Source organism: Urocitellus parryii, chromosome 8 (genome assembly GCF_045843805.1).
Source record: "Urocitellus parryii isolate mUroPar1 chromosome 8, mUroPar1.hap1, whole genome shotgun sequence".
Classification (NCBI taxonomy): Eukaryota; Metazoa; Chordata; class Mammalia; order Rodentia; family Sciuridae; genus Urocitellus; species Urocitellus parryii.
In genome coordinates this window covers 263,657-289,795 of record NC_135538.1, presented here as the reverse complement: position 1 = coordinate 289,795, position 26,139 = coordinate 263,657, and the positions used below count along the sequence as shown (strand labels likewise).

General features: G+C 45.6%; 1 protein-coding gene across 6 annotated transcripts; it reads left to right on the top strand.

Annotated features, from left to right (window-relative positions):
- Positions 1 to 863: 863 nt before the first annotated feature.
- On the top strand, positions 864 to 25,881 carry Psmb1 (proteasome 20S subunit beta 1). Of its 6 annotated transcripts, none has more exons than XR_013344132.1 (7): positions 864 to 1,022; positions 4,298 to 4,405; positions 5,699 to 5,780; positions 7,320 to 7,449; positions 12,418 to 12,524; positions 13,375 to 23,624; positions 25,218 to 25,881. XR_013344132.1 is itself a non-coding variant. In XM_026380745.2 (6 exons), the coding sequence occupies exons 1-6, from the start codon at positions 913 to 915 to the stop codon at positions 13,558 to 13,560; spliced, it is 723 nt and encodes a 240-aa protein (XP_026236530.2). In that variant the 5' UTR covers positions 864 to 912; the 3' UTR covers positions 13,561 to 25,881. The 6 variants fall into 6 exon arrangements, 1 of the variants encoding a protein (XP_026236530.2); XR_013344131.1 differs by having other exon boundaries at positions 23,840 to 25,881; XR_013344129.1 differs by having other exon boundaries at positions 23,762 to 25,881.
- The last annotated feature ends 258 nt before the right edge of the window (positions 25,882 to 26,139 follow it).

The following is a 26,139-nucleotide window of genomic DNA, read 5'->3' as shown; positions in this document are numbered from 1 at the left end:
TTGGGTAGGGCGCCGTGGTGCACGCCTGTTATCACAGCGGCTCGGGAGGCTGAGACAGAATCGCGGGTTCAAAGCCAGCCTCGGCAAAAGCGAGGCACTAAACAACTGAGACCCTGTCTCTAAATAAAATACAGAATAGGGTTGGGGATGTGGCTCAGTGGTCGAGTGCTCCCGAGTTCAATCCCCGGACCCGCCTGGTCCCAAAAAGAAATCTTTCTGGTTCCAGAATTGCATGTGCTTATTAGGTAGTCCATCCTACATTAGTTCATTACTTGCTTGTGGGCTTGCATGTAGGATTGAAAATATAATTTGTGTAAGTAAGTGCATAAGAACGTGTGCAGTTTAACACACAGAATACCACCGGCAAGCAACACCCCCCCACACGCCGGCCAAACGGCCCACCTACTCTGCACGCCAGTGGTGTCGCCCGTATTGTTAGGGTTAGGGGCGCACGTGTGTCTTTCCTGTGTTTCCCAACTAGCCGAAGTCGCCCCGTTTATTTGGAGTGACATATCTCATTTTATGGTGGCTCCTCGGTTAATCAGTCACTCCGCTTTTCATGGCCTTCAGCTGGTGCGGTCTGAGGCCTTTCAGAAAGCTGCGGCCTGACTACGTGTGCATCTGGGGCCGGGTCCTCTACCGCCGAGGGGGCCTTCAAGTTGCCGCTGCTCCATCGTTTGGCCAGATTTTTGGTGTGGCCAGACTCTCAATTTGGCCCGCCAAGAGTGAACTCGAATGTTTTCTTTTTCTGAAGGAAAAAAATTTTAGTCTCATCAGCCCTGCAAGACAGGCGGCGCGGACCTCCAGGAGCAAAGAGAGGCGCCGGGTAGAGGCGCCCGCGGAAGCCGGAAGCGGCGCGACTTCCGGCCGGGCCGCCATCTCGTCGTGAGACAGCACTAGCCGTGCCGCGCGATGTCGTCCGCAGTCTCGACCTGGGGTTGCGGCGGGCAGCCGGAGATGGAGGCGCTGGGCCCCGCGGGTCCCTGGCGGCTGCGCTTCTCGCCCTACGCCTTCAACGGAGGGTAACGCCCGGCGGCGGCGGCGGCGGGAGCGGTGGGCCTGAGGGCGCGCGGGGAGCTCGGGCTCTTGGCCCGGGATCGGGGGAAGCTACGTGGGCTCTCGGGCCGCGCTCGGGGCCTGGTGCTGTCGGAATGCCCGCTGGGTCTTCAGCAGTGCTTGCCCTGGTGGGCGTGGGTTTCTTGACGGCCGATCGCTGTCGATTGACGCCGCCTTGAGTGTATCAGCCGTTTCTCACTGACGACGGTTCTTGGTTTGGTTTTGCCGCTGGGCACTGGACCCGGGAGCTCGACCGCTGAGCCACACCCCCAGCCCTGTTTATTTTTTGGTATGATCTGCTAAGTTGCCCAGGCTGGCCTCGAACTTTGGATCCTTCTGCCCTAGTGTCCGTAGTCGCTGGGATGACAGGCGTGCAGATGGTTCTTTAGAAAAAAACACCCAATCAGGTCCTTAATTAACTTGAAATACTGAATGTGAGAGTGTGTTAAGACCGTGAAGAATCAGTTTTAGTTTTGGTCATGCTACTGAAGAGCAATGTGGTCTTTGGGTACTTCTTCGTTTCTTTTTTTTTTTTTCTTTTGGTGGGGGGGCGCTGCCAGGGATTGAACTCGGTTGGGGGGGGGCTCGACCACAGAGCCACATCCCCACCCTATTTTGTATTTTATTTAGAGAGGGTCTCCCTGAGTTTGCTTAGCGCCTCCCTGGTTGCTGAAGCTGGCTTTGAACTTGGGTCCTCATGCCTCAGCCTCCTGAGCCACTGGGATTATAGGTGCCTGGCTACCTTTTCATTTCTCAAACTTAAATTTATTTTTGTTCCTTAGCTACTTAGTATTTCTGGGGAGAATCAAAGACATTTTGTGACGTACCAGCAATGATCATATTCAGTTCTCAGGATCAGTAAATATTAGATGATATTTAGACCTGTGAGGCTCTTGGAAGTTAAAGACCTTGTGTGAATTGAGTCAGGACTTGAATTCAGAATTCTGTCATCACTGGGTTTGTTTACTTTTCCATTGCACTCATTAACATGTCATGTGATGATTCATATTATAAAGTGGATTGTCAGACCCATTTCATAAAACTGTTATAATTCTTTTTTTGGTTTTTTTTTTTTTTTTTTTTTTTGTATTCTACACACCAGCCTCCCCCCCCCCCCTTCCATTTAGAGTCAGGCTCTTGCCAAGTTGCTTAGCCTTGTTAAATTGCTGAGGCTGGACTTGAACTTCTGCCTCAACCTCCTGAGCCGCTGCGATTACAGGCATGTGCCACTGCTCCCTGCATAAATTCTTGATAATAGAATTTCAGTTCTCATTCACTTTTTTACCCCTTGTCATCCAGTTTAACTTATAATCCAGTTAAAGCTATTACTCTTCTAAGATTTATAATCTTTTGATTATTACATTGTCACCCATTCTCAATCTTTAGCATGTATTGCGGCTGGCTTTCAGGCAGCCTCTGCTTCTACAAAATGAGTTTTATTTCTATTAATTTTTAGCCTCCAAGTCCTTAGCAGTCACATGTCCCATACCTGGGAGTATAATTTCCAAGACTTTTTCTCCAGTTCTACTTCTCATAAGTTCCTCAATTCTGTTTGTTTGTTGTTGTTGTTGTTTTCCTGTAAAACATTTATGCCTTGATTTTTCTATTCTCACCATCTGAGGAGAGTAAGCAAAACAAGCTAATTATTCTTTTTAACCACATCACCTCCTTTAGATGTGCAGCATAGTTATGTCATTATTCTGCTTCTGTAAAATCATGGATGTCATAATGGGTTTTTCCAGCTCTGCATTTCAGTCCATTGTGTGTGTGTGTGTGTGTGTGTGTGTGTGTGTGTGTGTTGTTTGGGGTGCATCCCCTTTTCTCCTCTTTACCCTGCTTCCCTCCCATTGCATTACTTGTTCTGGAGCATGTTTCTGTCCTGTTTTACATTGTGGGGTTGTCAGAGTAGTCATCAAACCCTTTTGTGCAAATTGGACTTTTTTCATTCTTGCTCAGATAATCTTCACAGTACCTTGCTAAAATTCAAAATATTTTTTTTTATAAATTCATAAGTCTTTAGCTTGACATTTGGGCCCTTCCACAGCAGGATCCCTGTCCATCATGCAGGAATATGTCTCTCCACTCTCTTGCACTAAAATGGCCACCTGAATGGTTGTTTTCATGTACTATGTAACTATTAGCTGTTTCCCTTTGCTTGCTAATCCCTGGAATGCATCCTTTTCTACTTTGAAACTTTAGTGAAAACCTTACTCAGTAAAATAGGACCTCAAGTTTTCCAAGTACTGTATTCTGGAAGGCACTATGCTAGGTGCTGTGACTTTTTAGTTTTATTTTTTGGCACCACTGGGTCTTGCACATGCTCACAAGCACTCTACCACTGAGCTACATCCTCAACCCTAGGTGTTTAGTGTGGATTGTGTTCATTTAATTCTCAAAGATACCCTGTAACACAGGCACTGCTATTGTCATTAACTTGAACCTGGAGAATTTGTCTAAGGTCACAGAAGTGTTGGGTGACAAGTGAAGATCTCTGCCTCCAGTAATTCCAGAACCCAGGTGCTTAGTCATCTTACTCTCATTCAAGCATATGCCACTGCAGTCATAGCTCACATCGAGTAGAGGAGCAGTGCTGCATAGTCACTGTTATAAGGGCTTTACAACTGTCAGCTCACTTAACCCTTGCCAATACCCAACAAGACTATGACTTATAGCTCTGCTGTAAAAACGGAAATTGGGGCCTTGAGAAGCTAAATAACATACCCAGCAGCCTTGTATCTGCTAAGTTGGAGAGTCAGAATTAGGACCCAGGTCTGCTTTTGGAGTTTGTGCTTTAAGCATCTTAGGGGAAATTTGCTGTCTGTCCACTCGTCAGCAAGTACCCAAGTGTCTGCTGTGTGCAAGACATTAGATACTCTTGGCACATGAAGATGCACTGCTCCCTTCTGCTGAACTGAGGTTGTATTGTTGTGCCGCTATCTATACCTGGTCCTCATTTCATCATTTTATAATGTCAGGGTTTTTAAACTACAACCTTGCATTAGTAAGGTTTCTGATTTGATGATGATGATAATTCAGTGGCTTTCTCATTTATTCCTGTCAGGGAGCCTTTGCTTGAATTTGGGATGATTAGGGTTTTTTCCCAAGACATTTACAGCCAGTCTTTCCTCTTCCATTGGAATCCTGTTTTTGTTCACATCCAAATATGTCCTGTGGAGCATTCTTCCATTAGGAAAGGTAGTGTTACCACCCTGAAGCATTAATTTTCTCTTTGTTTCCTCAGTACTGTATTGGCAATTGCTGGTGAAGACTTTTCGATTGTTGCTTCTGACACTCGGCTCAGTGAAGGCTTTTCTATTCACACTCGGGACAGCCCCAAATGTTACAAGTTGTAAGTAAATGTTTCTAAGGACATATTTCATGATGTCTTTGTGATGACATAATACTGCAAAAGATTCCACCGGTTAAGCAGTTTGTTTAGTGAGTTTTTACGCTGCCTTGGGAGCTTATCTTGTATTTTCTCTAATGAACAATTTTCTAAGCATTTTCTAAATTCATTGCAGAGTTTTTGATACTTGCTATATCTGGGTACCCACACTGCTTTTGGTAACCTATGTGTTTTTATCCTAGCATCTCACTATTAAAAATTCAAGCACTTTTATTCAACAAAGGAATTTCATAATGAACACCAATATGCCATCCCCAGGATCTTACCTTGAGCATTTTGTTAACATTTCTTTCTATGCCTCTAATCATTTGTGTAAGTCCACTTATGCGAATAGAAATGTTTTGGCTCATAGTGCTGGGAATTCCAGCCTTGGGGGAACAGCATCTGGCCAGGGTCTCTGTACTGTGTCATAACATGGCAGAAGGACAGAGAGAAAGGGGTGCACAGCATTAGTCTGTTCATGAGGGCTCTACCCGAAACATGCCATCACAGTGGCAGTTAAACCTCAGCACATTTTGGAAGGGACAAACATCTAAACCAGAGCACCATATCTACTAAGTGTTCTTAAATTTTCCTAGTTTATTTTTCCTTGAATAACTTAAAGTTTTAATGGGCTGAATAATTCTCTTCCTAAAATGTATGAAATGAAGCTATATATACCAAAATAGAACTGTCTGTATATATCACAGAAGTGCGTCTTGCTGATTAGCTGCGGTATGTATTTGACCATTTGGGAAATGCTATGAATCCTTGTTAATCCCAAGTTGAGTCACAGTTTACTAAGCATGAATTGGAGTGGGAATGAGACAGATAAGGTGTGGGTCCTTCTGGGCCCTTTGTACAGGCCCTTGTGGTGCTGTGGGGAGCAGTGAGGAAGATGACAGCGCCTTCTTGTTTCCTGGTTAGAGCATGGCCCACATCTTAACCTAAGAAGCATTGTCCCAGTCCCTTCTGCCCTTGGATGCTGCTTTCTTTTCTGCCAGTGCTTTCCTCTTCTAAAATGTACCTTTCAGAGTTTGAGAGTAGTAAATGTTAAAAAGAAAGCTTTAAACTTGGCTATATAGACACCATCCAGTGTGAGTTTTGTCACCTGGGTAGCATCTGTTGTGATGAGTGTGCTGCTGAAGTGAGCACCCTTTTCTCCTTTGTCTTAATAAAATACACAAGATATGGAGATAGAGAATGATATAACACCATCATATTTTAACCATCCTTGCTGAAATGTGCTTTTTACAGAACAGACAAAACAGTCATTGGATGTAGCGGTTTTCATGGAGACTGCCTTACCCTGACAAAGATTATTGAAGCAAGACTGAAGGTAGGTGCTTTTGTACTTGTCTACACCATTGAAAATTAGAAACAATCCATTAGATTCTTAGGCCTGCAATATGACTGTTGCTTAGAACAGCTGGAGAAGCATGAATTTAACAGGCAAAACATTGTATCCTAGAAGTGAAGTGATCCTGCTGACCAGGTTTGTTGAGGTCTCATTGTGAACCAGCAGCTCCTTCACATGCTGATATCTCTGTACCATGAGAAGTTCTTTCTCCAGGTAGCCTTAGAGGGGCTCTTAGGAAACTTTTCCCTCTAAAACAAAACAAATTAGTCTGGGGCAGGAGGTGCCCCAGAATGTGTTAGCAGGTACTTGGTTTGAAGCACTGTCAGCTGAAAGGATTTCTCCCTTTGTACTGTTGACCTTAGTGTACAGACACATGAGCAGGAAGAGGAAGGAATAGACCAGGAGTGAGGGTGGGAGCTATAGCCCATCACCTGACAGGCTTCAGTGGTGGCCACCAGGGGGAGGGGGTGGTATGACAGGAAAGTGCCAACAAGGTGGTCACGTGGCTTTGCTTGTTGTGACCATTAGTTGAGGCTGATTGCACACCAGTTGTGACACCATCACTAGGCAGGTGTATATTGGCTTCACTAGCACTGACTTGGGCTGGATAGAAATGATTTCACTGTTCATCAGTTGTTTGCACTTTTTAGAACCTTATGTTCAAGGTTTCAGATATGTTAGCAGGTATCTACAGTGATTGTTAATGTGTATTTTACATAGCTTTTTATTTTTCTATATTTTGAAAGTCATGGTTTGGGTTTATAGTGTTGGGTTTCTCTTTAGTGATGCTATATGATTGACAAAAATTAAGTCAACGTAAACCCATTTTATATTTGTGAGTTTTGCAGAATTTCTGTTGAGTTATTCTGGATTCCCAAGAGTCTGACAAATCTAGGATTATGAAAACACTATATTGTTATCCTAGGAGCCTGTTTTTTACTTGTGTTCTCCACTGGGGATGCTTCGAGGAGCAAGACCACTCTCTGTACTGGAATCTTGCAAACTAAGGATCTGCCCTTTGTCTCCTGTTCTCACAGGTGTTTGCAGAGATGGGGGCCACATCTGGCTCTGATGTGGGTCAGCAGACTGGTCTGTGACAGGCCAGATGACGAGCGTTTTCAGCCTCATGGGCTATTTGGCCTCTGTCACAGCTGCCCCACTCTGCTGTTGTCCTGAAAAGACAGCTGGAGATAGTATGTGATGAGTGAGTGTGGCTGTGTTCCACCATAGCTATATTCGCAGAGACGGGCAGTGGGCTGAAATTTGGCCTGTGCTAGGTTTTGATGGCCCCTGGTCTAGGTTCACAGTGAAGGGGAGGTGTGGATTTGGAAGGCTTTCGTAGGTTATCTCATGTGCCCTCTTACAGGGCCAGAGAGTGGCAGGCAAGCTTAGCATTTGCTCCCTTGAGATTTTAAGGATCTAATAGAGTACCACGTTACGTAGGTATTGTTGTGTTTGATGTGAAAGAGACTTGCAGGCTCCACCTTCATATGCCTTCTGTTTTTCCAAATCCTGCAGATGTACAAGCACTCCAATAATAAGGCCATGACGACAGGGGCCATTGCTGCAATGCTGTCTACCATCCTGTACTCAAGGCGCTTCTTCCCATACTATGTCTACAACATCATCGGTGGACTTGATGAAGAAGGTAGAGCCTTGCTTTCTGGCAAGGGAGGGGGCGTGGTTCCCAGATGCGTCCCTTTCTGCTTGGAGTGGAAAGGAGCCGTAAACTCCCTCTAACCCAGCAATTCGTGTTTTAGTCATGAGAAGGATCTCAGGCTAAGAGGGATGGATCAATGACATCAGAAGGCACATAGCAAGTACTGCATGTGGTGCACATTAGCAGTCAGTTATTTTGCTCTTTCCTGGGAGTCTTGCATACCGTAAAGTTAGTAATTTTGCACTTTTATCTCTTAGAGAAAAATATGGCCTATGGGATCTTGACCTACATGTGATCCTAAGTGATCACAAGGAATTATTGACATATTTAGTAGTTGACTCAAAAAGTTTTTGTAAAGTGATGTCTTCAAAGTCATTTGGGGTACTTACTGTCTATACTTTCTCAGTGTTCTGAGAACCTTTCTGAAACACCTCTTTGGTTTTCTATCAGAAGAAGAGGCAATGTCTGAGAAAGTGTTTCACCTGACATTTCCATCTGTCTTTGGTCCACAGCTGCTTTACCCCACATGGTGCTGCTATTTTCTACCAGTTATGATTTTGATATCATTTGCTTCCAAAAACACAGTCTCCCAGGACAGATGCATGCCACCAATTAGAGGCTGGATCCCGGGCTTTCCTCTTGGTTTATTTCCTTATTTGGGTGGCATGCGTCTCCTAGATATTTCTAGAAAAAAAATCAGAGTGGCCTTTTTTTGAGATTTTGCTTTCAGAATCTGATATTTTTTAGTTTTTCTCAAATTTATTTATTGGGTTTTTTTTTTTGTTTTTTTTTTTTTTTTTGCAGTGCTGGGAAGGAACCCAGGGTCTCACACATGCTAAGCGAGTACACTACCACTGAGCTGTATGGCCAGCATACAACTTTAGTTTTTCACTCTATTACTTTTGTTTCTGGTGTCTTCAATTTCTAAGCGCTTTTCCCGGTTTAATGGCTTTTTTTTTTTCAATCCTTCTATTATTTATTTTGTACTTAATTTGAAATTTTTTTGTATTGTTTGCATTTCATTAGATTGTTTTTTGTGGTTTTATTTTCCTTGCCTGTCTCTGTAGCGGAGCCTTCCTTCAGATTTTTTTTTATTTCTGGGTGACCATTTGTCTTTCAGAGTGGTATACCAGAAGGTCTTGGTGTCGCTCACCAGCTGGCTTCAGCTGGGTACTTAGGTGACCTGCACCCCTTTGGATGAAGGTTTCTTAATGCTGGGTGCCTACCTTCAAGGCCTCAGAGGGGAAGAAAGCTAGAGGTCTGCTCTTTTCTGTCAGCTTTCTATTTGTTTCTTCTATTTTCATTCCTTCCTGAACCCTTTCTGCTCTGAGCCTGGTGCCCTGAGTCCAGAGCCTTCCTGCCTTCTGAGAGGCGACCTGGAGGCAGTGCTTCCTGTTGACGAGGTGAGCAGCTGCCCTTCTGCATCTGCTTTACCTGAGTCTGTGCCCTTAGTCTCTTTGTTCCTGCCATGCTTTCTAAACATTTTCCCCAGAAAGGAACCTTAGTTTTTCTGTAGTGAGAACAATAAATACATGCTTATACACTCATGTAGTTGCGCATGAGTAAGACAGTAGTATAGGTTGAGAATCTCTACTCTGAAGCCTCAAATGCTCTGTAATTCAAAACTTGACTAGCACCATAGGTGGGAAAATCCACACCACAAAACTGTTCCATGAATGAAATTATCTAAAATACTTTATGAAATTACCTTTTGGTTATGTGTATGAAACGTAAGTGATTTTCACATTAAGATTTGGGTCCCAATCCCAAGATACCTTATATTGTATATATAAATATTCCAAAATTTAAAAATATGAAATTCTTCTGGTCCTAAGCATTTTGGATGAGGGATGTCCAACCTGTATTTTCCTATAACCATGCATTGGATATATAATGTAGTTTTAAGCTGATGACTCCAGATATGCCTAAGGACTCTTAGCATCTGATTCCGTGCTATGAGGCTGTACTTTGGTGTGCCTCACTGTCCTCCACAGGCATTCAGGTTGTTCAGCTTTCCTTCCTGTAAACAACATGAGAAACATCCTTGTAAAAAATATACCTCTGTGTATTTCTCTAATTGTGCTTTTTTTTTTTTTTTGAATTTTTAATATTTATTTTCTAGTTCTCGGCGGACACAACATCTTTGTTGGTATGTGGTGCTGAGGATCGAACCTGGGCCGCACGCATGCGAGGCAAGCGCGCTACCGCTTGGGCCACATCCCCAGCCCTCTAATTGTGCTTTTCTCCTCCAGAAAAAATTCCTCATTGTTGAATTACCAGATCGGGGGATTCTTCTTTTTCATTTTGTTTTCATTACTGCCCAGTCCTCTAGAAAGGATGTACAGTTCACTTCTACCAGCAGGGAATGTGAAAGCTTGATTTTATGTACGTTCTTAGTTAATCTGTTAGTCTTAAGCATTTCCTGCCTGGTTAAGAAAGCCAAAACTTACCTGTATCTCTCAAGGACTTACTTATCTGGCTTTATTTTAATTAATTAATTTATTTGAAAATCATAGAGCTTTTTGAATTTTGTTGAGGGAAAGTGCCTCACAGTCAAGCTTTATGCCCCTGCACGGATGTTGCCAGTGTTTCTTGCTTTCTCTAGGGGCCTCTTGAAGTCTGTTTATGGCAGATCTCACCCTTTCCTTCGCTTTCCTCAGATCTGTTCTTTCTAGTTTTCTGAACTTAGTTCCACCCTCAGGGAAAGCTTTTGTGTCTCATTTTGCTTGTGGCCACTCAGCTTGTACGAGATATGGTTTTCTTTTGCCTTTATGCCTCTTTTCCATTCCTTCTTGGTAGGCTGAGGTTAGTGGACTTTTGCTTTCTCAAAGACACTTCCCTAGATTCTCTTGGGGGACTTCATGTTGCCTTGTCCAGCATGAAATTCGGTCTTCATATTTCTGCAATAGAAAAAGTACACAAAGATAACAGTGGCAGTTGTGCACACATGGTAAGAAGATTTTCCCTACCCCACATCTCCCGGGTGATGCTGGAGTACTCCAGTTCTAGTGTCATGTGTTGTTCCAGTCAGTTACATGCAGTTTTAGGCATGCCTTCTGAATGATCCATGATGTTTCACATCCATAATTTTTTTTAAAAAAAAAAAGCTTTTTCAAAAATTGCAGAGTGACGTGTTCTTTATTTAAAAACTCAAACAATGGAGAAGCATTTTTGTTGTTGACCTTCAATCCCACACTCAAAAGATAATCAAATACAGTTTGCTATTTATTCTTCCAGCTTTTGTATACCTTTTAAATTTCTCATTGTTGAATTACCAGATCAGGGGATTCTTCTTTTTCGTTTTGTCCTATGCATTTTGCATGAAGGATGTCCAACCTGTATTTTCCTGTAACCATACATTGGATGTATTGTATAGTTTTAAGCTGATGACTCCAGATATGCATAAGTTTTCTTATGTCTTAAAGAACAGGATTGTCTTGTACATGTTACCCAGCTCAATTCATTCTGTATTGTCCCGTCTTCCATAGTCCCGTTACATACATATAAGTCTTCTTCCAGGGCTGCTGAGTAGTAGTAACAAGGTGCACACTGAACATGTGTGCACTGGAAACTACCTAAGTATTTTGAGTGTATTAACCTCATAACCTCTCTGGGGTGATAGCAGATATTAATGTTTTTGATCACTGAAACATGGCCTGAGCAGGCCATATTGTGATACTGAGGGGCGGGATTGGCTCCAGGGTTTGCTCTTTATACTGACAAGTTTTGTGCTCTTGGGTGATATAGAGGTGTCATTCTTGTTTACAAGGAGTCATGACTGAGTTGTTGTGTGTGTGCTTTCACACCAGGAGGTTCTTAGGCCAGAGAGGGCATCATTTACATCTGCTTCAGTGGAGTCTGCCAGGCACATCCTCATTGTCCCACAAGCCTCTGTCATGTTGCGAGGAAGTGGATTCAGATTCTGTTTTTCTTAGCTTCTCGCTATTCTGTTGGGGGAGCAACCAGGAATTAAACCCAGAGGCACTTAACCAATGAGCCATGTCCCCAGGCCTTCTCTCTACCCCACCCCACTCCCTTTTTATTTTTATTTTTTCATTTTTTGAGGTAGTATCTCACTAAGTTGCTTAGGGCCTTGCTAAATTACTGAGGCTGGCTTTGAACTAGTGATCTGCCTTGCCTGCTGAGCTGCTGGGATTGCAGGCACATGCCACTGTGCCCAGCAAAGAAGCTGTTCTTTTTTTTTTTTTTTTTTTTTTTTTAAGTTTTTTTTAGTTGTACAGGAACATAATGCTTTTATTTTATTTATTTATTTTTATGTGATGCTGAGGATTGAACCCAGTGCCTTGTACATGCTAAGCAAGTGCTCTACCACTGAGCTACAACCCCAGCCAAAGAAGCTATTGTTTTATCATTCTAGTAATTCAAGTTGTTATAGTTTGGGCAAACCTAATATTTTTACATGTGTCATTTATGTTTTTCTGAAATTCCTCCTTTATGAAGGATTGGTTTTATGCTTCAAACACAGCAAGTATTCCTTATGATCACTCATGCTTTTACCACTGGAAAAAATTTCAACTGTCAGGTCAATGCCAAAACTATACAAGTTAGAAATATTATAAAAACTATACTATTTAGAAATATTAGGGATTTGGTCAGAAATTAGAGCAGACCCTGTAACCTATTAGCCGATGCATCTGCATCCCACTGCATGTTGGGGCCACAGATTGATACCAGCAGCGTGACCTTGCAGATCATGTCAAGTGTCTAGTAAGTAGGTTGCCTGCAGTGTCTGAGCCTAGGGTTGGGTCTCTTGCTCTGACCATGCTTTCTGCTGGTGTCACCGGCACAGCAGTGAATGTGTTCTGGTCATTGGCTGAAGTTAGCTGAGTTGGTGGTGTATTTCACATCATGTTTTGACTGGATTTATTTTCATTTTTACCGTGGTCTGGGTGGTGATTGGGTGCCGTACTTATGGAGACTGTTTTCTTCTTTAAGGAAAGGGAGCTGTGTACAGCTTTGACCCAGTAGGCTCCTACCAGAGAGACTCCTTCAAGGCTGGAGGCTCAGCAAGTGCTATGCTGCAGCCCCTGCTCGACAACCAGGTAAGGAGCCTGTGTCTGGCTGTGGTCAGATGCAGCACCTCCCTCTTAGTGCTCTTCCTTTTCCTAAGGAGCAGCTGAGTTCATCTGGTTGGTTGCCCTGCCCAAACCATGCCGTGTCTGTTCTGCCAGCTCTCTGGGGTCTGACCTCTGCAGCAGTTGGTCTGTGCCCTCCTGAGGTCATGAAAATGCTTTTTTACCCCTTCACTTTTCTGGTTCTAACTTCCAGGGATGTTTTTCATTTGTCTCCACCATCATAGCTGCCAAGATTCAAACCTACATTTCTGAGTTTACTTTCCAGTCCCCCTTCTGCCTCCAGTGTTCGTTCCCTAGTTCACTTGTCAAGTATGATTTGTTTGGCCATGCCTTTGGTTCTTGCTTGTCTGCCTCATTTCCCACCACTGGACACTGCTTTTCCCTAAAACCACACACTCTTCCTGTGTACCTCCCCCACAGTCAGGAATGCCTGGTGCTCTCAGCCTGCAGTGTGTCGTTTAGCACTTGACTTCTTGGGTACTCTGCTGCTGCCTTCTTCTAGTGGACCTAGTTGGTGGCTGTAGAAATTGATCCTGGCCCATTTTCTTCTTAGTTATCACACTGTCTCTTCCTCTGCTTACCTGTCTCTACCTTGCTTGATTTAGCTTCTCAAGAATGGAAGCTTTGCCAGTGAGTTCATCCCAGGTTTCTGGTGTGTGTGATTCATCCAAGACTGGCAGTTCTTGGTCTGAAGGGCATTCTAGGGTGATATTTTTATTATGAATCTACAGACCTGAGAGAGTACTGGGGGGAGACTGGAACCTTCCTTTGGCCTTTACCATCACAGGACACTCATGCCAGCCTCCTGTCCTTTCAGGTTGGTTTCAAGAACATGCAGAACGTGGAGCATGTGCCATTGTCTTTGGACAGAGCCATGAGGCTGGTGAAAGATGTCTTCATTTCTGCAGCTGAGAGGGATGTATACACCGGGGATGCCCTCAGGATCTGCATTGTGACCAAAGAGGGAATCCAGGAGGAGACTGTTCCCCTTCGGAAGGACTGATGATGGGCTGTCCCTGGGGGCTGTTGGGCAAGGTCTTTTTATTGTGAAAGAACCCTAAAGTACCTGTTCTGTTAAAATGTGCTTTATCTAAGGAGACAGATTTAGAAAGTAGAATTTCTTCTTTCATTTTCTTCATTCTCCCCACAATTGCCTGTCATCCAGAGGTGTTGCTGAATTTTCCCTCATATTTATCAGCACGGAATTTGGAGAAATCTATCTTATTGACTAGCTTATCTTAGGAACTGGGCTCTTGGTGTTTATGTAGTTTACCCACTCACCTGAAGGAACTTTTAAGACACTTTATTTTATTTTTATTTTTATTTTTTTGCAGTGCTGGGGATTGACCCCAAGTCCTCATGCGTGCAAGGCAAGCACTCTACCTCTAGGCTACATCCCCAGCCCCTGTAGGGATCTTTAAACTGCCCAGAAGGGACGTTGTTTATCAGGGTTTTATTAAAACTTCAATGTATATAAGTGATATAGCTTAAAATCTTCATGCCTGGGACTATCAAGCAGGCAATCTGAAAAGGCTGTGCTGTAAAAAAAAAAAAAATCTTGAACCAGAATTTCTTAAAAATTGTAAAAGTGAGAAGCCTTTCACGTGGGCTTTAGCCAGAAATCTGGGATATTTTTTTTTTTACCCCAGATCTTATTAAATAACTATTTGGCTAATAATTATAAAAACTTTAAATAGTAATCCCAAGTAGTAGAAGGCAATTTTGGAGTAGTCTCACAAGTGCTTTGGTAATGTTACAATAGAGAGAAGGCTCGGGTAGAGCTAAGTGGTGGAGTGCTTGCCTAGCATGCCACAGGCCCAAACCTAGAATCCCAGTATCACAAAGAGAGGGAGAACCCTAGGTTTTGATAGAGCTAAAGACTTTTTTGTCTGAGAACTGTAAAGTGCATTTTAACTTTGTTGTTATTTGGTGGTTTGGTTTTTTATTATTGTTTTGGTACTGAGGATTGAACCCATACATCCCCCAGCCCTTGATATTCTTTGAGACAGGGCCTTCCTTAGTTGTAGAGGTTGGCCTTGAACCTGTAATCCTCCTGCCTTGGTCTCCCAAATTGCTGGGATTACAGGCTGCAACACTGCACCCACCCAGTTGTTGAACAGTTTTACTGTGCAGTTAACCTAGGTGCTGTGACAGCCTGTGGTGTGATGGGGTTTTTACAATGTTGGTTGATATTAGGAACCAGTTTCATTTTTTTTACCTTTTGCTAAATAGAATTTGATTCAGATTACCAAAAACTCTTGGTAGATGCATATTATAAACATTCATCCTACAAACAGGTCTAGACTGGTCTGCACAAGTACTGGCATACAGAGAGACAGAGCAGTGGGATGGATGTACATGGAGACTTACTAGGGGAACTGGCACTTGGTTACAGAGCCTGGGAAAGTCCCACAATAGGCATTTTGCATGCTGGAGAAGGCTGGGGCGCCAAGCTCACCCAGTCCATCTGAAAGCCTGAGAGCTTGGGAGTCTGACGTTCCAGCCCCAGAGAGGCATATTTCCCCTTGCTGCCTTCTTGTTCCCTCAGGGCCCCATAGGATGGTGCGCCTGCATCCATGGTGGATCTTCCATACCCGGCCCTTTGCCTTTGCCAGCCCTGCAGATTCCCGTTAAACTTTCAGGTTGGCACCTGATGTCAGCATTCAAGATCACAGTTAAAAACAGTGGACTTACATGCAAAATATATAATTGTCATCTTTATATAAACTAGATCTATTTTATTCTTTGTCCAAAGTATTTCCCATTGTTCGGGATTCGGTTTTTCACTAACTTAAATTCCATTAATCTGTATGTCTAGAATTTTCTGTAAGATCCTCACCTACCCCTATTGCCAGGGGAGTTCTATGAATTGAGTGGGATCAGTGGCGTATAATTGTGCTTGTTGATGTCTTTTTTCCACCTTCCCAGGTCACACTCACCTAGCTGTCTTGTAGCCTCTGGATGGCTGCCATGCTGTGGTTCGTGGGTACTGGTAGAGGTTCCCAAGCCCAGATGATTTGGGTGACCTTTATGGTGACTCAGCCTCATTCCCTACTTGAAAAGGGAAGCCTTGTAGCCTTGAGTGAAGATGAGAAGGGCAGTTCACCTATAGCCAATGCTGTGGTCATGCAGAGGCTGGTCTGCCAACCAGAGGCAATGTGAGAACTACTGAGGGATGCTGTCCACCATGGGAGGTCTTAGCCTTGCTCCCTACCCACTGCTCACTATGGGAGGTGTTACCCTTACTCTCTGCTCATTGTGGGAATTTGTAGTCATTACTCCTTGCTTTCAGGCTGACTTTGGATACATAGATGTATGTCTGATTATCAAGCAGGATAGAAATGTACTCTCTAGATCTTAAGATGAGCTGAGCCTGTGATGCTCAGATGTGCTGCTCTTGAGCCTGGATGTTTCTTACAACTGTAGGCCTGATCTGTGCAGGGGCCCACAGCGCAGCTGAGCAGAATATGACAAGTCAGCAGGAAAATGGTCTTTTTAAATATATATATATTAGTTTTAGGTGGACACAATATCTGTATTTTATTTTTATGTGGTGTTGAGGATGGAACCCAGTGCCCCCGCATCCCAGCTGAGCGCGCTACCGCTTGAGCAACATCCTCAGCCCCAGAAAATGGTCTTTTTACCAAGGGTCTCAGTAATTACCCTGGTAGGTTTTCTTCCTGCTTTCCTGTACCTGTTACCCAGGTGAGACCTTCATGGCCCAGGAGTATATATATATGTTAATGTGCTTTGACTCTCAGTCTTCCTTCCCTAAATTCACACCAGTTACAAGGGTGCTTGCTCAGAACCAGGTCCTGGGCTATCCCTGCCATGGGGTTAGGGCATGAAAATCTCCATTTTTAAAATGAAATACTCAGGTATAACGATTTGGATGAAAGCGCCCCCAAAAGTTCCTATTAATGCAGGCATTTTCAGAGGCAAAATGATTGGATAATGATAGTTTTAACCCAATAGTCCATCCTAATTTGAATGAACTAACTGGGTGATAACTAGGCAGGTTGGACATGGCTGGAGGAGGTGGGTCACTGGGGATGTGCAGGGAAAATGCATTCTTTTAAGGAATTTGGACAAATCTGTCTTGGCCATCTTAGGAACAGAGCTCTTGGTATTTATTTTGCTCACCTGAAGGGACCTTTAAGGCAGTTTTTTTAGGGCCTCATGAGTACAAGGCAAGCACTGTACCTCTAGGCTATATCCCCAGCCCCTGCAGAAACCTTTAAACTGCCCACAAGGGACCTTGGAAGAACGCATCTTCCCTGAAGCTCCTTCCCTTCCCTCTGCTTCCAGGCTGCAGTAAGCTAGGCAGCTTTCTTCCACCATACCCTTCTGCTATGATGTTCACCTTGGGTCCAAAGCTATGGAGTCTGCCAACCAGGGACTAGAACTCTAAAACCAGAAAATCTCTGTGAGCCAAGGTGAGCTTTTTCTCCTCTTCATTCCTCTCATCAGGTATTATGATCCCAGCAATGAAAAACCACCTGATACACAAGTGCTCGCTGTGGACACAGCTGGAGAAAGTCCACGTGTTCAGCAGACAGATTCCACCAGAGAAGCAACCCGGGAGACTTAAGATGGGTCTCTTGTAGAATTTGATCTTACCACATTAAGAGGGCCTGGGTTAGTCTGTGAGGCCTTTGTTTTCTGTGTTTGGTATGAGAGCTGAAATCCACAGCATGGGCCATGGGATGGAGGTGGGGACACAAGGACAGATGGGACTAGAGCCTGCTGCTACTGAGTTTCCTGAGTCAGTCTGACCTGTTCTGACCTCCCTCTAGTGAAGAGATGCCAGATTCCTGTGCTGTGGGCTAGACACAAAGGGCCTAGAAGCTGAGGGAACTGGGAGCCCAGGTGTGATCACAGGAGCTGTGACAGCCCATCATCCTGTGGTTTCGTCAGCTGTTTCCCTGATAGGACTAAGAGACCCAATCAGAACAATTATAGAAGAGAAAAGCTTATTTGAGACCTCATGGTTTCAGAGATCTTGGTCCATAGAAGGTAGGCTCCATGCCTTGGGGCTCGAGGTGAGGCAGAACATCATGGCGCAAGAGCATGGCAGAGGGAAGCAGCTCACAAGATGATCAGGAAGCACTCACCAGATATAAAATGCATACACCAAAGCCAGGCCTCCAGTGCCTTACCTCCAACCACCACCCCCACCCCCCGCCTGCAGTTAACCACTCAAGTCAATCCCATTGGTGATTAATTCACTGATTTGGTTAAGGCTTTCTCTGAACCTTCTTAACATTGTCTCACACATGAGCTTTTGCGGGGGACAACTCACATCCAAACGCTGTCCACCTGAACCTAAAAGATGGCTGGCTGGTGCCTGAACACTTTGCATGTGCAGCCCATGTAGTTCCTCAGCACCCACCCATGGTTTTCATGCCACCTCACATTCATATCTTGCAGTTCTTCCACAAGTAAACCCTGCCTCCCTACCAAGCTTCCTTGAGTAGCTGGGCTGCTTTACCAAGTAGGTGTGACATCATTAGTTTTAATACTGTCAAATTTTATGTCTACTTGAACTCATCCCATTTGGAATCTAGGTAAAGTTTTATTGTCTCTACTGACACCTCCTCAACTCTTCAAGATTTCATGAATTGCTTCAGGGATTCTTTGAACCTGCACAATATGTTGCCATCGGGTGCTGCTGTCTGCTTCTAGTTGTGAAAAAAAAGACTGAGACCTGGTGTAGCTCAAACTCCTTCCCCACTCCCTGGGTTTCTAGCAGCAGGTGTGGACTCAACAGGAAGGAGCTTCACTCTTGGGGAGGGTGGCAGCCATGTCCATGTATAGTCCGGAGTGTGTGGGGCCGAAGGCCACAGTCCAGCACAAGTCGGGGCACTCTGGCCTTATCAGGCACGGGTATGGGAATGTGGTCTCATAGGACTTCTGTGGGTTATTGCCACATCTCTGCATTCGAGTTCCTTTCCTAGTGGATGTGTGTGCATTTTGAGGTGGCAGATTTCATCACTGCCTCAGATGAAAGGAAAGGCCTGACCATTTGGCCATGAGCACTCCAGGCCTGGAACCCTTACGCCCAGCGGGGGAATCACATTGCCTCTGACCACTTGGGCTTGAGTTCAGCAGCCACATTATTCTGTCTCCTGATTGTGAATCATCCTGAAAAACGTTTCTTCTATGCTAGGAAAATTTTTTAAAATGTGGAATGTGGATTGATGTCCATAAAGAAGGCTTAGGAACCATGGGTGATCTGAAGAGTGGGCTGCATCTTGGCCTGACTAGTCAAGTGCAGAACTCTTCCCTGAGATTTGTGGAGACTTGGTGAGGTCCCAGAAAGCGTGGGAAGTGAGACCCTCGCTCTTCAAGGAACGCCAGGGCTCCATGTCACTCTCCCAGCGGCCTCCAGATGGCAGTGTGGACTCATCTAACCCAGCCACTCACCTCAGGACTACAGTCTGCTACCCACACTTCTCTAGAGCTCAATAGCTGAGTTTCTAGGAGGTGTCACTGGGCCAAACCAAAACTCGTTCATAACCTAAGATGGGGACATTTTTGTGGACACCCTCATCAAAGTGCAGAGGGCCGAAGATGAATCTAGCAATGCCTGCATTAGAGGAATCCTGGGTTCCTGAGAGGTGCAAAGGAAAGAGAGGAAGGAGAAGGGAGAGGAGATTAGTAATGGTTTGGAGAGACAAAAATCAGCAGGATTTTATTTTTGAACCGTATACTTTCATAAACGGGAATGACTGATCATAAGATACATTAAAATGCTTTTTCAGGGCTGGGGGTTGTGGCTCAGTGGTAGAGCACTTGCACCATGTGTGAGGCACTGGATTCAATTCCTAGCACCACATTAAAAAAATAAAAATATTGTGTCCATCTATAATTTAAAATATTTTTAAAATGTTATTTCCAGCCAACTGACTAGTGGCAGAACAGAGATAAAGACTCGGTATTTGTTTCATTCTCATTTTCACTCTTGGTTTTGTTTTGTGCTACCATGTTCTTTTAATATCTAGAACTTTAATAAAATCCTGTCAGATGAAACCCTATGCTAAGATGATAGGAGGGCCCATGTCTATAAAAGTGCCCTGAGATTTCTCGGTTGAGCAGTTTGTCTGTGTGGTATACTAGAAAGCACTCACACCCTCAAGGAGCAGAGTCTGACCAGCCAGGATATATGTTCCAGGGGACAGGCTGGTGTCCTATGTGGCATGCAACTTCAGGAAAGTACAAGAAAGGTCTTTTTTTCCTCATGTAGAACTTATGCCTTTGGCTTCCTGGGGTTGGGCAATGCTGCCCTGATCTGCCACTGCATACTTAAACAGTGACATGGACATCACCGGTGCTTTTGCTTTTGCTACTTTTTGCTCAAAGAAGTCAAGTACAAGGTGAATCTGCCATATATGGAGTAAAAGGGAAGTATATAATCATAACTACTAAACCAGAGGCTGAATATGGGGTTGATCATATATATGTGATACCATGTCCTAAGTAGAGGCCAAATGTGACTGTGTGTGTGACACTATCTCCTGAACCAGAGTTTGGATGCATGGTCAACCACGTGTGTGTGACACCATCTTCTGGACCAGAGTTGAGTTGTTGGCTGATCAAACATTTGAACCTAAGACTCTGAAACGCCAACCCTTGTGGTATATTTATTCAAGAGTCCTCATTTAATTAGTTTTTATTTTAATGTTATCATTATCTTAATAGCTATGGCTGAAGACTGTTTTCTTTTTCTGTCCTGACTTTTATTTTAGCAGCTTTTGTTAGCTTCTTAGATTTGACTGTGGAGCATCTCTGAGGCACCTGGAAAGGGAAGAGGCTACTACTTTGTCATATGGTTAGGCCAATTTTCCTCTTTAAAGACATCAAGAGCAGAGGGAGGGGGATGAGGATAGAAAGTACATTCCTTGCCTGTATGGTTTTGTTAAAATGAATCCGGTTAAATGCTCTAATTTTTAAAAATGTGAAGAACACGCCTCTATAAGATCTAAATGCTGTCCAGCTTCCACGGAAGTCATGCTGTGGGCTGCACCAGCCTGTTCCCAGCGTGGCCAGGAAGTGCTGCTTGCAGATTCTCTGGCCCTTCTCAGGCTTGGGGAATGAGACCTGCCAACATCTCACTCCGGTTTTGAAGCCTTAGGGAAGTTGTGCCACCCTTGTGAAGAGTTCTTAGAAGCTGCCTGCAGCAGCTCCTCCAGGTCAGCGCCCCGAGGGGCCAGTGCAGAACAGAGGAAGGATCAGAGAAGGAGGCTACTGGAGGCTCTGAAAGGACAGGACATGAAGCTGGCTGGCCTTGCTGTGCTATGAGAACATTAGGTACTGAGATGTGCTTTTCCAGGAAACCAGAATGTGCTCATTTCTGATGTTCAGTTGGAAATAGGAGCAGGGTGTATTCAGACACTTCCCAAATTCTGGGGACACACCAGTAAGAGATTAAATCCTGATTTCTGAAGGTAGACAGCAGTCAAGCACACCAGAGTACCCCTGGGCCTAGGGAGAGTTGTGAGGTGCATAGAGCAGGTATGTTTCCTCTGTGGGCCATCTTCATGGCTGCAAGACCCGAGTGGTGCCCCACAGCCAGAGTGTGGTCAAGGTCTTGGGCAGCTCTGTGTAGGGCAGCGGGAGATAGCAGCAGAGGAAGCAGACCCCTCCCACTTCACTCCAAGCTTGTCTCACTGCATGGGAAGTCAGGTGAGCAGCAGGGTGAATGTTCAATGACGTAGGTTAGACGTGACAACCACCAGGGTGTGGGGAGCAGAGGGCCCCTGGGATGGCGAGGGCCTGGGGCACCTTCCTGTAAGTGGGCAGCAGTGGGGCCTGCACTGTCTACCCATGACCATGCCAGTGCTGTTGTGGGTGCCTCCAAGCAGGAGGGAATCACTGCACCTGCTCTGCCTCACAGGCCTGTCTCTGGCTCCTTGGTGCACAGGCTTGGGACACCACTTCACAGAGTCCTTGCTGCTGGGTGATAAGAGTACATCTATAAAACAGATGCCTGTCACCGAGCAGTGTCTGCTAACATTCCCCAAGGACCAACAGTGGAAATGGTGGAGAGGTCTGTGAGCTAGCACTCCCGCAAGGCAGCTGGAACACCCACAGCAATGTGGCACGAGGGCAGGGTAGAGCGAGGAGATCCACAGAAGGCCAGCCCTTCACAGGGATGCAGGTTTTGAAAGTGAATCTAGTAATGCAGACGAGCATCCGAATCAATAACGTGGTGTGGCCTGATATGGGTGGTTTTCCTTATTTTATAGGCCTCATGTGATGGAGTTTTATCATTTTTTAGATTTTAGGACAAAACCATAGATTTAGAATTCTACATTTAATAACTCAAACTTTTGTATGATTCCAAAAGTATGAGCCAAATTTCATGAAATTTTCTTTTGATTGTGCCTGCAGTCTAGCAATCAATGAAAAAATGTAACTGGTAGCTTGGTTGGAGTTGATATGAAGTCATTTAAAGGATCAGCTCCTTCCTTTTAGCCCCGCGTCGCCGTCGCCCCGCATCACCGTCTGATCATCTGACTGGTACTGACCTCCTGGCTGCTGCCTCTGAGCTGCACAGGGTGGGCACAGGCATGGCTTGGGGATGATGAGAGTGGTCTCTTGGTGCAGAAGACACCACAGCTGCGTGACTCACAGGATAGCCCCAGGCTTCTCAGACAGACTTGATCGGTCGCCTGGAGAAAACCATAGAGAATTGACTTCTCAGATTTTGTGAAGCTGAAGAGGAGTTTTAACCTACAGCGCACATTGCACAGCTCTAATAAAGCAGATGATACCCGTGGGCGTGGAACTCTGGCAGAAAACAGAGCTGGCCAAAAAAAAAAAAAACGCAAATGGAAACAGCTGCTGCCTTCTTCACTCCACTGGAGACGGTGAGGCCATGCAGCCCCCCACAGAGGGGTGCTGGCTTCACAGCCTGAAGGGGTTGTCACCAACTCATGTGTTTCATGTTGGTGTGGGTTTGGGACAGACCTCCTTTCTTAAGTGTGCCTTGTCCTGTGTCCCTCATCGATCTGGTGGAAAGTAGATCTGGAGTGTGAGTGGCTTCTTCAGTAGCTTGAGGTTCCAGTCCACCCACTTGTCTGTATGGGCAAGGGTCCGCCACGTGTCATCCTAAGCAAGGGGACAAGAGGGCAGTATCTCCCCTTCATGTAAGGTGCCCGATGTGCCTGGCGGAGACAAGCCACTGTCATCTTGAATTCCTCATCACTCCATTCCTTCACTCTCGTGTTTCACCATGAAGCATGCTGCATGCACACAAACGAAGCTGAGAGGCCAGCACAAGGGCCCTTGTGTGCCCCTTGCCCTAACAGTAACTACCCACAGCCACCTTGCAGTGTTCCCCAACCTACTACCTCCCCACAGACTATTTTGAAGCAAATCTCCAAATTCTGTAATTCCATCTGCAAGTATTTTAGTGCCTCTAAAAGACACTGATCGTATTTTAATGAAATCACAGTATCATAATCCTAATTAATCACAGGAGTAACTCTTAACTCCTAATGTTAAAATCTTGTCTCAACTATCCATGAACAGTGTGTTGACAGCTGGAGCAGTCTCTCCCTCTCTCTCTCATTGCTTGCCAAGTTCACTTGAAGTCCACTTGCCAAGGAAGCAAGATGACTTGTGAGTCCCCACACTGGATGTCACCAATGGTAGTCCTGTGGTCTCTTCTCCGTCTTCCCAGACGTCAGTAGATTTTGAGGTTTCAGTTTCTCATCAGCAGTACTTTATGTTCATATAAGTCTCACTGGTTAAGTGAGCAAATTAGAACTGCTTCTACTAGTTAGATAACAATGTATGGAGACAGAAATCTTTGTGTGATGTGTTATCACTGAGTCTTGAGTTTGCCAATCTGACACAGACTCCATTTTTTACGAAGAGCCGAAGCTGCACTTTAGATCATCCAATCAGATGCAGCAGGACTGGCTGTCCTCTCCAGGGCCCTTCCTGCCTGCAAGGTGGCACCTACCTTCACGCAGACAGCTCAGGACAATAGTCCCCACACCTGCCGATGGGTCACAGTGGCTGGGAAGCACCTCTCCCCGTCTCAGCTTCTCCTCAAGGGTATGTTTTCTACTCTTTGTGTTACCCCACTCTGCATTAGTATAAATATCACTGGCTTTCTCTAGCAACAAATCTCCCGGATTTTCTGGTCCATTAGTTAAGGACTGTTTCTCTCGTCCTTGTGGTTGCCCTTACAGCTCATGAAGCCCCTGTATCAGCACTATTTTCTATGCTCCTAACTGGCTGGTAGCCTGATTGACATGTCTTCTTCCAAGGGACAGCAGCAATGACGCACCCCGTCTGTGTCCTTGCCCCTGTGGCCATCATCTTCATTATTGCTGCGCAGAGACTATTTCTGGTGGTGCATCCCAGCGACAGCTGTGGGCCACATTTAACCTGCAACTGAAGGCTCACATGGGACCCTTTGTGCTTCAGCCATGCAGACAGCTCTGCCTGACATAAGCGGCAGCAGCAGGGTAACTGTGACTCGGGAGTCTCTGGAGATTCAGGTAGTCCAGGTTTCCTTTTAGAAACTTCAGAGTCAAGCTATTCTTAGCAATGACTTCCAAGCTCCAGCTGCCTGGCCAGCTCCCTGCCTGTGTCTCAGATACCCAGTGGCCTTAAAAGGAGAGGACTGGAGAAATGTCACCCTGAGTCAGAGCCCGGCTGCACAGGCCAGCAGTCAACTCCACTGTCTCCACGACCCAGGGCCCTGGAGATGAGCCCAGGGGGACTGGGGCTAGGTGTCCCCTTGCTTTGTCTTCTGACGGTCACATTTCTTGCAGAACCAAGCTACCTGGAATCCAGTGTGCTTGGTGGAAGCACCCCACATGCCACCTGTGTGGTGTTGCCCCAGAGCTGGGCATCCTGGAGTGGGCCTTTGCCAGATAGACTCTGGAGGCTCTTGGTGGGCCAGGCCTTCCTACCAAGCCTGGAGTGCTAGCCCTGCCTCTGGGAAAACCACGTCCATGAGCCAGCTGCCTGGAAACTGCTCATCTTCAGACTGTAGCTCCTGGCACCTGTCTGTGGGGCAGCTCGCACCCCTCCCTATGCCTCCTGCTCCTTTCCCGACCCTACCCCTACACATTCACTCTGTGCTCATATTCCCCAGAGGGCAACGGCCTCACTACCTCTATACGCTAGCTCCACGGCTACCATTATTGCTTAATAATTACTTGTTATAAAATAATTAATTCAGTAGTCTTTTTGTGACTAAAACTTTGGCTGGCTGTTATAAATGACTTTGATTCTTGAAGAATGTGTTGCTATACTAGATGCGGTTTTGCAAAATAAACTTTCCAAATGTGCAATAGGAGTGGGGTAGAAGAGATAAAAAGAGTTCTCGGGGTAGCTTGAGGGACTGCTGAGCTGGCTCCTCCTCCCCACCCAGTGGGAGCTTGGTCTCCATGGTAAGGGTTTCTTTTCTGAGCTTAGGAAGCAGCAGCTGCCAGGGAGGACTGGGACAGCGCTGTGCAGCTGACCAGGGCCTTGCTATTGGCCTCAATGCTTTGCCCGTGTCTGGCTTGATGCCCTGTCAGCCGCCTTAGAGCTGGCTGCCAGCCCCTGGCTACTCCCCAAGGTCTGGGGGTCACTTTGTGACAAACAGCCCTGAGATTTGGGACTTGCTTTTTTCATCCTCTTCCTGTTTTGCAGTTTCCTATGTGCAAAATTTCCTATGAGCACCGGCCTCACTCCTCCTCCTCTTGGAGCCAAGCACCTGCCCTGGAGTCACCACCTCTGGTGGAAGCAAAGCAGGGAGCAGCAGCTGCAGGTGGCGTGGCCTCTTAGAGAGGTAAGGAAAGAGGCCCAGCACTGAGGATGGCAGACGTGGGACCATAAAGCAGGGGATAAGTGGCTCTGGCCAGTCTAAGAGCACTGTGATGAGGCAGCCATCCTGCCTAGCAGAGGCCGGCTCTGGGACATGGGCATCAGTGCCACTGGTGGAGACCCCTTGTGGCAGAGGCCCGGTGGCCTCTTGATGCTGATGCTGCTCAGCAGGGGTTTCTTTTCCTCTTCTCTCTCACCCTCCCTCACCTGGGGCAGGGACAGGATTACTTTTTCTCACCCCAGGCAGAGTTTATCTGTCCTTGAGCACACACCCACCACAGGAAGGAGAAGTCACCCGAGGACTTAGAAAGTGAAACTCTCCCAAATTAACAAGTGAATTCAGGGCACACCTAGGACTTGGCAGAGCACAGCCTTCAAAGAGCTTCTTTAAAAGCCCTCTGCTTTCCCTTGTAGGCAGAACCACAGCTTCCAGGCCAGGAGTCCCCTGTGCTTCTCCTTTGCTAGCAAAACAATAAACCTTCTTCCTTTTTCTCAAACTGTGTCCTCATTAAATTGGCATCACGAACAGGGACCAAGCTGTAGATGACACCAGAAAAACTGGACACCCAAACCAAGGAGCAGGTACAACCCTAGCTGTGACTTGCCAGGCTGTCCAGAAAGTAGGCAGGAGAGCTGGGCAGGTGAAGTGGGCAAGTATGGTGGGCAGGTGAGGGGAACAGGTGTGGTGGGCAAGTGTGGGCAGGTGAGGTAGACAGGTAAAGTGGGCAGGTGAAGTGGGCAAGTGAAG